General features: G+C 37.2%; 1 protein-coding gene across 3 annotated transcripts in view; it reads right to left on the bottom strand.

The window, feature by feature from the left end:
- The window catches only part of LARGE1 (LARGE xylosyl- and glucuronyltransferase 1), a gene marked incomplete at both ends in the record, with an annotated part of 196,362 nt that extends 184,573 nt beyond the window's left edge, over positions 1-11,789 (bottom strand). For all 3 annotated transcript variants that reach the window (XM_084278402.1, XM_084278404.1, XM_084278403.1), the window contains one exon: positions 11,684-11,789. In XM_084278402.1, coding sequence (XP_084134528.1) covers positions 11,684-11,789 — 106 coding nt within the window. The remainder of the gene's footprint in view (positions 1-11,683) is intronic.
- Between the last annotated feature and the right edge of the window lie 762 nt (positions 11,790-12,551).

Below are 12,551 nucleotides of genomic sequence, written 5' to 3'. Positions count from 1 at the left end.
AATCCATCTTCCTCCTGAATACAATAAAAACCACAAGACCCTGAACTAGCTTTGTTCAAGGAAGAATTTTCTTCTCTCCATCTCCTGACAGTGGTCTTCAATTAAAGCCTGCAATGATGAAACTCACGGAGATTGACGGAGGAAATAAAAGGAGAGAAACCACTGAAATGCATCTTCAGAAGCAGATTATTAAATGTCCTGCAGACATCGGTGCGAGTGACAGCCGCCAGAGCTTAGTGAAAAAAGAGAAGCGGAAAATTAAACTTCTCATTGGGCCTGATGATGATTAATATCTCTTCTCTGATGAGCTGAAACTACTTAATCTTTGCTATTAATATCAAATCACTGAGGTGCAAGTATGGTAGCTGAAGAGAAAGGGGACATATGAGAATATTTAACATTGGGGAGAATTAAAAGAAGAGAAATAACCGAGGTACATTTTGCTGTTAAATCTCCTAAAGCGAGAGACTCAGAATGATGCCGAGAGTCACCATCAGTGGCGCAGAAGTCAAGTTACTATGAGGCAGCTCTTGGGCAAACAGAGTCATACAATTTAAAGGAGATAAACAGTAGATTTCAATCACTTGGTTAAAGTATTTGCATTCTACGGGAAGACTACTTAATTCATCACATCTCCATTCAAGTGTACGTGAACAAGCAACTAATACCTTCAGCCAACTCAGATATGTTAGGTAATTGTTATTTTCAGATTTACTTACTTCTGTGTATATTGGCAAAGCTTTAAAGAGAGTTAGTTGGAGTTCCTTGGAAACCAATAATTATGTGTAGCTGTGCAGACAGATTTTTATACTTGGTTCCTGTAAGAATATTCTACAAAATGTAACCTCTCTGTTGAGATTTTTTACCTTAAACCCTTGGGTTTGTAATGCACTGAAGCAAGAGGTGAAATAGCTAAATCCATTACAGTTAATACTTGTAAAAAACATTCTGTGTGTATTACATTTTCAGACCAAAAGAAGCCTCTGTTATAGTCAGTGTAGACCACTTGAGATACACATTATAATAGTTTGATTAACAGAGAATAAAAATCAGACTTTTATAGAACCAATCACCTGAAAACATTATTCCTGCTAAAGTTAACAAGCAAAATCACAGAGTTAGGTTAAATTAAATCCACTAACAGGCAGGAAATTTACTGATTGTGAAATATTAAAGCTGTGGTACTAGTTCAATACGATTCTAGAATACAGAATGCCTTAATGGTATGAAAAAAAGGGAGGAGAAATCTTCTGTTTCTTAATGCTGTAAAGGTAACTTGTAAACACTGTACAGTCGTGCTTTACTTGAAGAATCGAGATTACAAGATTGATAAAATGCAAGTTTATATGCCTTGATCTCGTAAATAATTGGTTGCCAAATTAGTGCTCAAGTAAATCTTGTTTCTTAAGTTTAATGAACATTCTTAACTTGCAGCTGAACCTGTGTTTGATTTGATCCTTTCTGAAGGATTATTTTTCACAACTGAAAAGGTACAGCTACCTAGAACCCTAAACAAAGAATCTGCTTGGGAGAATAGTTTTTCTGGCCCGCGATGGCAACTGATCATCCTGATACCTAGTATCTATTACCTGTGGTAAGGTTAGTAATTAGCCTATAATTTTATCTCTTTTTTTAAACAGTTGGATGTTTTGGTAACTGTAGCACCGTAGCACTCTCATCTATAGTTCTCAAGGTGGTATTTCTTCCAGTGCAATTTATGTGCTGCAATATCTCATAGTCACGATCACTTAATTTACATGAAACTGAAACTGTTAAAATGATCCTTTTTTTACTGTTTTTTCCTCATCTACTTTTCACATATTTCACTTCCTACCTTGAGGCCAGAAAAATCTGGACAAGAATTAAAGCATGTATTTTTGAACAAGGTGGAATAATTTATTCAGATATATGCTAGAATCCTCCACTAGCTTTAAAATAAAGTTCACAAATATGGCTAAAGGATTTGTTTCATCTACAAGGCATGGGTCAGATGTAGGAATTACCAGTCAGCATTATTCTATCAACTCTACAAAATAATACAGCCTGCACTATGCAAGATAGCAGAAACATTGATTGTTAACAGTCCCTCCAATGGTAAAAATCTAAAAATCTTTAGAAGCCAACAAAACATCAGTAACTGTTCTGTGTGATTTTTGGGAGAATCTACAAAATTTGAAACATAATTTTCCACTTTGAAACAAGAATTTAACAAAAGACTGCTGCAACTACTGTAGGAGAGATGCAGTGACATTTAAGGAAGGATGAATGTTAAAGTAGGAAAAATACAAAAGGAAGAAAACGGTGGGGAAGAATACAACTGCTTTTGGATGCTGGCTTTTTTTACTGTACTCAATCACATAATAAACCAATAGCTCTTTCATGCGTTTTATCCCAGCAATTTCTTCAAGCCCTTTCCAGCATATAAGAATATTGCTATCTTATTAGCTATGGCTTTATTTCAGCTCCAAAAATAATCCTCTACATATTACATGAATGCTGTGCAACATTCTTTGATATTAAACTACACCATGACAACTTCAATCCCATGTCTAGAGAGCTAAATGAAGATGCTATTGTAGCACCAACAGTCATAGATGATGTGGTTTTAATCTACTTAAGAAGAACAATAATCACTTTGAAGATGAAGGGACCCAGGAGTCACAACCTAGATAAAAGCATACAAGCTGACCAGGCTTCCTCTGCTTCTCATACTGGCCTGTCTCTGTCCCTAACAGTACCCGTGAGAGCTAAATTACAGCCAACACAAGCAGGTCTGACTGTATTAGAGAATAATAAACTTCCAGTGTATTTTGTAGATATACAATTTGGGTTTCCAATTCAGGTCCTTAATGTGTTAAATCCAATTTTTAAGTTGTGCTAGGTGTCTGAAAGTGTATGTTGGCCATAGTGATTTCACTGGGCATGTACAGAAGTTCGGAAGTAAGTATGCAAACAGCAGATCAAGCATCTCTTCTTAAGAATAGGTACAGACCTGTTATTACAAGCTCACTGGAAAAGTACATCGCTACAAAGACTATTTAGACAATAAAATATTTTAAATTGGACAATAAGTTATTATCTTTAACATTTCTTGCAATTTTAACTTTACTACTTTCAGTTCTCCTCCCTAATCTGATTTAGCAATTTAGAAGATAAACAGAATTACAAAGTTCAAAAAAATATTTTAGAAACTTGATGTTTACATCCTGTACTTTGAGTCATGTTTCACAGCACTATAGAGAAGGACAGCCATGCTATGGGCTGGAAAAAATGAGTACAGCAGGATAGCTCAAATGGCTTGAACACTATTAAATTGGAACAGAATCTCAGGCTAAAAACATATCATTCTCCAGGTCATCAACTTTTCCTCCTATTGTTGGTATCTATGAAGTTGAGTGAACCAAGATGACTGCTGTCAGCCCGTGTTTCTGAAGTCAGCTGTGCATTTCACTCAATTCTCCAAGGATATCTAGACACAGTTTTAAAAAAATCTCTTAGATTCCTAAGTCTCAAAACAAGAATTTCAGAAGGCAAGGTAACACAACTCAGGTAAAACTTCAAGGGAGGGAAATAACCACTCAACTGAACAATTCAATGGTTGTCATTTATGAAAAACTTTTGAAAAGGGTAAAGAGTGAATAAAGAGATGTGTTGAAGATATTGGTATTCTAAAGCTAAACATACCTAAAACACATCCATTCAATATCAGGACATTAACCTCCATACTCCGTTGCTTTTCTTAAACCACGCCAGAGCATTTTCTGCTCAGAACATAAGAATGATGATATATGTTTGAAATACCTCTTCATTTTTAATTTGACTCCTTCTTTTGGTATTACACACTTTCAAATACTGCAAGACATTGCAGATACAATTTTCTTTCTAACAAGAAATATTCTGATTTCAAACTTTTCCTAATCTGAAAACAAAGCCCCCAAAATTTTAAAACCAAAACCTCCACAAAAATCAAATATCATAAGTTAATTGTTCAGAGTTAACTAATACATTTACCAGAATCAGAATACTGCATTTTCATTTCAGTCTTTGAAAATATTTATATTTCAGGGTGTTTGTTTGGGCTTTGTTTCATCTTGTATATATACATTTGCTGGCCTGTTTTCCCTCAAAGTTCATTGGCTAACTTCAAATTACACTGTTAGAGGGAAAGAAGTCAGAAATAATGAAGCCTCCACAATTGTAAGGAACACAGAGAGATGAGAGCTGCTGTACTTTTTACCATCGAGAAACACACTGCATCATGAGCTCAAGATTTATTTAAGATACCAGGAGACCCATATGGGAGGCTAGATTTTATAAATGCCCTAATTGTGGGAAAAGCAACTTCAACATCAATCAGCTGCATGCCATCAATCACAGCAAGTCAAGCTACATTAGGTCCAATACTCAAAGAAAGTCTGGTGTACTTATAAACTACATACATTATTTCAAAAAGCAAAACACTATTTCGTAGGGGGTTGGTTTTTTTAAACAATGACAAAAAACCCAAAAGAAAGCAGAAAAAAAAAAAACCAACAAGGCATTTGAGCTCATCTTGCTTTCCTGTTGTTCTGCAGAAAAACATTTTTTTACTATGAAGTTATCAAGTACCTATCTTTGAAACAGAGAAAGGAATTATCTGGAAATAGCTCCCCTACTGCTGCTACTCCGCGCAGCCCTAACAGAATTTAGGCAGTCAGATACCCTTTCTTGGAAAGAATTTGTTCACCTTTGTGTAATTCAACTTTTATAGATTTTGTCCCAAAATTTTGCTCAAAGAATCATAGAACATGTAAAGTTGAAAGAGACCTTTAGATGTCATCTAGTCCAACACCTCTGCAGTAAGCAGGGACACCTTCACTAGATCAGGTTGCTCAGAGCCCCATCAAGCCTGACCTTGAATATCTCCAAGGATGGGGCCTCCACCCCCTCTCTGGGCAACCTGATCCAGTGACCTACCACCCCCATATTGAAGAACTTTTTCCTAATACCCAACCTCAATCTCCCCTTACTGAGTTTAAAACTGTTACCCCTTATTCTATTGCTACATGCCCCTGTGAACAGTTCTTCCCCATCTTTCTTCTAAGCACCTTTCAGGTACTGGAAAGCCACTATAAGGTCCCCCCAGAGCCTTCTCTTCTCCAAGCTGAATAATCCCAACTCTCTCAGCCTGTCTTCATAGGAGAAGTGCTCAAGCCCTTTCATCATTTTTGTGGCCCTCTTCTGGATGCTTTCCAGCAGGTCCATGTCTTTCTTGTGTTGAGTGCTCCAAAGCTGGACACAATATTCCAGGTGAGGTCTCACCAGAGCAGAGTAGAGGGGCAGAATCACCTCTCTCAATCTGCTGGCCACATTTCTTTTAATGCAACCCAAGAGAATGAGGATAACAAAGATGAAACAAAACCCTTGAGGAATTCCATAGATGATAGTGTAAGAGGCTGTTCCAAAGAAGCTGGCAACTTATTCCTCAAAGAATTCCTTTTCATTCTGATCTTTATGTTTCTGCCAGAAATTACAAACTGAAAAAGAAAGCCAAGACAAAACTGGTAGACATGCATTTAGAAATACAAAACATCCCACCCAATCGAGAGAGGAAAGAAGGTAGCCCTGCAGCTTACTTTACCTTGATGAAAGAATAAGCATGTACTTAAAAAGGATGTCAAAAGAGAATGCGTTTCCTGTAACAGAACTCAAAACAGCAATGTGGACTTGCTTTCATTTGGCACGACGCACTGACAAAAGAAGCGGCCATTGCAAGATTCATGGCATTTCCTGAGATGATAATATATTATTTCAAGGACATGAATTCCTGGCAAGCTATGGAAGAAACAGCACTGACATCAGCATTTAGATGTTGAGCTATTCGGTCGGCTTTATTACTTAAGGACAAAACTGTATTGCAGGATCAAAAGTATTTAGTTAAACTGAGAGAATGGTTAAGAAGGAAAATTCCAACATGGCCCTAACTAACTCCACAGTTTGATGCTGAAATGCATGACCATGCTGGATTTTGGTTCATATTCTTTGTCGAAGGCCACAGAAACTACTTCAAACTTCCAGTCACTGCTCACAAGCACACTGTTCCTTTACATAATGAGGAGTAAAACTCTGTTTTTTCATAGTCACTTGTTAATTTTATTTTCTAAGATGTTGGACAGATAAGGGTTCTCATGTCTGTAAAACAAAATCTAGACATGGTCAGACTGATTTGCAAGCTAAAGATGATGAACAGAAAACCAGACTCAGCTTTCACATCAGTGACCTTTGTGGGCAACAGCATACTTCCACCAAACTTGGTCAGTACTCCGTACGTCCAAATCACAAGGGGTTCACGGAAAGAAAGGATAAAGCAACAGAATTTGCCATAAACCTGAGGTCTTCTCTAACATGACTGATTGTATTCTTCTAGGATCTCCAACTAAAAACTGCAGATACACCTTGATTGCAGCTAAATCAGAGGTCCTTAAGTGACAATTTCTCAGCATATCTCCTAAAAAAATGCTAAAAAGAGGGGAGTAAAACACAATCATTTACTCCAGAATGTAAATATACACAGAGGCAGCTTTTATCAAGGAGTTGCTATTAAGCCAATCTTAAATGAAACACATGTCCTGTAAACCTGTCCAGGCACCCATCACAGTAATATCCTTCTTATTATACACAGAGACACTCTTTCAGGTCTTTTTTTCTCAGAACTTTATTAAAAAGACCGGATCAATACAGAGGCTGAAACCTCTACTTTTAATGAACACTGGATTAAGTTTTCTTGTTTAATCCTGTTGAGACACACAGAAGATAACATTCAGGCAAACTGAGCGAATTGTAATGAAAAAGGAATTTTAGATTTTGCCCTTTTCTGATTACATTGCCAGTAAAGGGCTTATTTTCTGATGTTTGTTCATCAGTTGCATATGTCTGAGAGACATTTTAGCAATTAATTATTTGTTTGCCTCTTCCTGTGAACAACTTAGTGCATTAAAAATTCAGGCAGTTTTCTTCACACACATAGATCATGTGATAAACTTTTGGCACTTAACTGGATAAAGCTGAACTCCCAGAATCAGTTTTCTGATTCAAGTATTCACAAATATGATTTCAAAATCTGCTTGCCATGAATATTAAAACTGGATATTCATTGTTTCTGTAGACAGTCTTCCCAATTAACATATTCACTAGAATATTTATGGAAAGCATACACAAAAAGAGTGTGAACAGCATCAAAGTGAACCCATTTAAATACTAAGATGAATATTTGCAGCCTTCCTTCATTTCAATTTATTGTATTTTATGAGGTGTTTGCCCAACTCTAGCTTCAATCATGTCTCTACAGATTACTTGGACTAAAATGTAGTGTCAGAGAATGATGGTTGCCCAACACTGGAGGAAAAAGAGGATAATCCAGGAAAGTATGTCCCGGGACAGAAGGCAGGCTCTGTTTTTGAAATACTACCCTGACAGTTAAGAAAAAACAGAGTCAACTTCTTGGTCTCTCACAGACTACCTGCACAACTTCAAACAACTTCTCAAGTTTTCATCTTAAGGGTATATTACTGACTGTTCTTTTCGTGTGAAATATGTTCTACACAGGAGCCCTACACAGACACTTTAGGGCTTTCAACCTCAAGTGGATCCACCACACAGAAACTGATAACTCAAGTGCATTTTCATCCTGTCAAGATGGAGGGGGCTCTGAATCTGCTGAGGCCACACAGACGCAGTAAACACTTTTTTGAGCCGTCAGTTATCTACAGAGCATGTGTCAAATTACAGTTCCCAACCTCCATTTTCCACGACCTTCATGGTAAAGGGGATAGGAAACTGCTGCACATAGCTTGGAAAATGATGCTATTTATGTAGCTACTGTGGGTTAGTGAAATTGTGATTTTCTTTCTAATGAAAATTCATCATAAATTATATGATTATTTCCTCTTCCCTGTTTTAAATGCACTCCACCCTTCCTACTCTATTACCTTTTAAATGCAATTTAAGATTGTTGGAACAATTAGCTTTTTCATTCAAAGTAACTGATAACTGAAATTATGCTGTCCTTGTGCATTATTAAAAGCAACAACAGTAACCAGGTACGTTCAAAGGCTATACAATATTCAAAATCCTCTTTAATATTCTAGTTCATAACCTTAATAGACATTTATACATGATTAATGAGGCTTTTAGTAGCTGTTGCTGTCACAGCTTGGGTAATGCCACCTCCAATGAATATTCCAAGGGAGGGGTCTTACTGGCAGTGTCTGAGTGTCAGCTGTGAAGTAGCAGGCTACAACAGACAAGAGAAAACCCAAAATGAAACAAAACTCTGTCCTGAAGAACTGCAAACTGAAAAAGCAGAGCACAGGAACTGATTACATCAGGGGATACTTTATATGAGAGATACACTTACAAAAAGCTTATAAAGGTTTTCTAAATGTGATCCCATTGCCATGCTATGGCAAATATATAACTTAAATTCTTAGATATAAACACATGGATGAGTAATATAACACCTAATTACATGAAGAACACGTAATTTTAGGACACGGTACTGCAGATATCAGTACCAAAGAATATTCTGGAGCTCAGAAATGTACAAACAAACAAACACAAAATGGCAAAAGAGCACCAAAAAAATAAAAGTGCACAACATTTTTTGCTATGACAACTCAGGTAGGTTCAACCTTTTTAGCTTAACGAAAAAGACTGAGAAGTCATTTGACTACTATATATAACTACCTTCAAATGGAAACATACCCAGGCCTGACAGGGGAATAATTATTCATGATTCACCAAGGGTAAATCATGCTCAACCAAGCTGACTGCCTTCTGTGATGAAATGACTAGATCTGTGAATAAGAAATGACCAGTAAATGTGACCTTCCTTGAATTTAGTACAGCTTTCAATATGATCTTCCACAGCGTCCTTGTATCCAAGCTGGAATTTCACAGCCTACATGGGTAAACTACTAGATGGGTAAAAAACTGTTGGAATGTGGGGCTCAACGGGTGATGGTTACTTGTTTGTGGCCTGTCTGTCAGTTACATGTGGAGTTCCTTAGCATCTATTCCACAAACAGCCCTTTCAATATCAATCGACTGGATTAAGGCCTAAGAGATGTCAATTGGCCATCAAAGCCCACCCTTCTTTGAGCAGTTGTTTAACCAGAGAACCCCACAGATCCCTTCCACCCTGAAGAACTGAGTCTATGAAGATACTAAGTACTGACAAATTCTTTAACATAGTGGAGAAAAGTGTAAGAAGAACTGTTTACTTGAATCTGAAACTAGATGAACTGGTACTGCCTGTGATTAACCAAAGAAACTAGTGCCAGAGGACAGGGAGGACTCTCCACTCCTGCTGGCTTCAAATAAAGAAACAATGCTGTTCTGGGACATTTCCTACCCTAGAATACAGAGAGAGCTTAAAATATAAGTAAACTGTGTGAGGCAGAGTTGAGTATAAAACAAGAAGCAAGATAAAATGACAAAATGGCTATAACTTTCTGCCCATAAAACATACAAGTTAAGGAAGATGCTAGCTATTTTTCAGTTAAATATTTTAACTGACTTTACTTTTTAACCAACAAAAAAAGAAGTCATATCCCATGCAAAAAAAAAATTTAAAAAACAGATACAGAACAGTAACAGAAAAAGTTACTAACTGAATAATTTCCAGTGGAATACTTCTTAATAGGTAATGGGCTTTGCTCTCTGGTTTGCATTTACGATTGAGAGCTTTAGGTCACTTCAAACACCATATAGCAGCAAATTTCAAGATTGGAATTGAGCTCTCCGTAAAAACAATGAATTCTACACACCCAGAGGAATTAAAGGCTGCATGCCATTATCAATTGTGGATACAATTAAAATAATCATTACGAAAAGGCAGCATAATATTCTTCTAAAAGCAGAAAGGTGATGCTTGCATTTGCTCAGCTTTTAAAAATCAAACAAAATCAGTCCTGTTCTGCCTGCCTGATCATTAATTTTCAAATATGCAGACAGCACTCCTTATATTTCCAATTTAACATGAATCCCATAAGTGTTTCATTCTAGAATGAGCTGACAGAGTTACTGCCCATTAGGGCAGAATTTTAAGTAACCAAATAATTTTGCATAAGCAAATATTTATACCTGGCATGTAACTAATTCAGAAATATATGAAATACACACTGAAAATCTTCACATGTTCTTGTAATTTCAATTGGAATTGAATTTTGTTTTGAAACAAAGCACAGATTCATCAGCCAAGGTTACATGAAAGAAGCTTGACATTTTAAACAATGCCTTTTTAAAATTATCAGAGTGTAAACTAGTATTTGAACAGTTTTTAAAAGGTTGAAATAGCTTTTCTCATGCTAAGATAGCTACAAAGGCTGAACAGCTTTTTTTACTCTTGCCAAAATAACACACCTATTGCCAAACAGAAAATGCTCCATCTCAAAAAAAAAAAAAAAAAGCTACAAAGTAATAAAAACCTAAGAGAAACAGAAGAGATCCAGAATTTTCTAATCTCACCTAATGGACCTATCACTGCTGAACTTCCTTAAGAACAGGAAAAAACGTTCATCAGATAGATAATTTCACAGGCAAAGTAATGGTTATTCCACGTCTGATTATAGAAAGTGCTAGTTATATAGCTGCAAGTCAATGTGCCTATAAACCTGAGGATCTCCCCCTGACAGAAAGATTTTTCAGCTCTAACGACCCACCACCACCCAGAGGGATCTGTATTCAAACTGATTTTATATAAAGAGATTTCATATAGGTATTCATTGATTTTCTGTATCCAGCCTTCTAGCACAACCACCAGAGAAGCAGTAGCTAGAACTAATATCTTCACACAAAGGCAAGAAAAGAGCCTCCTGTGTTTGCAGATTTGGGCCATGTAGGCGTTTGTATAACTAGATTAGGAGCCCATAAAACATTTCACAGCATTCTATGCTGCTCTATTTACAACTCATAGAGCAGAGTCTGGCAACTGTCTGACATCCACAAACTAGGTACCACCGTGTGTTCCCTGATCCAGTGAGCAGCAGCACACAGGGCCATGGGACAAAAGACAGTCTGCCAGCTGAGTGAGCATGACCTAACAAAGCCCACTGTGCAAAGAACCATGCTGCACACACATTTCTCTGACTTGTACCGTTGCTCTTCATGTTTTCATAGCTAGGTACAGTTACTGCTTCATGCCCCAAAATCAGGACTCAATAGCCCATGTCATCCATACATGTAAGGTCTAACATACAGGCCCATAAAACAAGGGCTGTGTAAAGAATGCCCAGGACATGTACAGATGCATTTTTAAACACTTTTAAATATTAAGGGCAGACCTGAAATGAGATGTTAATTTTAATTAAAAGTACAATCTTACAAGGCATAGGATAGAGCAACTTCTAAAAACTAGAAAACATAGAGAAGAAATGAGTAAGGTGGGGGTTTTCTGTTGCAGTTTTATGACGTTCAAAGATGAGAGGAAAATCAAATAACCAGGGCCAGCAACTACCTCCTCCTCAGCAGTAAGAACAAGTTGAGGAAGGCCCTTTGTTGAAATCTGAACCTTGGGAACTACTTCCTGTGCAAGCCAATTGCACAGAGAGTTATTTAAATAAAATAAATGACATCTGATCTGCATTTGTCTGCTCTAATACAAATCATTCCATGTCCCCTCCCCCAGCCATTATTCCCCTCCTACCTTCAAAACTCCCAGCAAACAGATAAATCCATGTAACAGCTGGGACAAAAAGGACGGTCAGAGAGGCAGCCAAGAATTTCCGTCGCCCTCTGCAGATTCCCAGCATTCTCTCAGGAGTGCAGATTCCCAATCTAGTGCTGTTCCTATGTCGGAAGCAAATAGTCCACAGCCTCCCACATATTACTCCCTGAAAAGAAAAGGAAAAACATTTTAGCAGCTTATCTCTCCACAGAAAGGTAGACATCACCAGTGTTCCTAAAGAGTTAAAAGAACAAGGCTAAAAATAGGGTTACCACAACTGCGAAGCGGTACCTATTTCAACATTATCCATGAATACTTAACAATAAAGCAAGCTTTAGAAGTCAGACTAAGACAGTAAGTCAATAAAACACATCATAGCACCTAAACACATGCAGAGCTAATCTTAGAAAGAGACATCGCTTTTATTTGTTTTTCCACTACCCTTTTACCCTACAGAAACTCTGGGCTCTTTGATGCCTACATGTGCTGGTGCCCCTGGGCAGATAAGAAAAAGCCACCTGTATTCCTTCACCTGCTCCCAAAGAGCAAAAGTCACACCATTGAATCGATGAGATGCCTGCAGGTGGTCAATAGAGTGAACTGAAAAATGAAAGGTGAAGTTTGGGGTCAAAGGGATGTTTTTAAAATGATCCACTTTGCTAACCAAAAAGCAATGCTTATGACATGCTATGTAAAAGGGGAGAAGGGAAAAAAGAAAAATGATCAAGGAAGTTTCCTTAGTTACAAAAGCAACTATGAGGAGCTTTGGGCTGTAGGCTATCAGAAGAGAATGGGCACCACTGTTTTTATGAGAAAAAAATATTCTGATCTTAATTTGTTTTAAATA

This window comes from Gallinula chloropus, assembly GCF_964237585.1.
Source record: "Gallinula chloropus genome assembly, chromosome: 1".
NCBI lineage: Eukaryota > Metazoa > Chordata > Aves > Gruiformes > Rallidae > Gallinula > Gallinula chloropus.
Note: the sequence above shows the minus strand (reverse complement) of the source record. Positions and strands in the feature narration are given on the sequence as shown.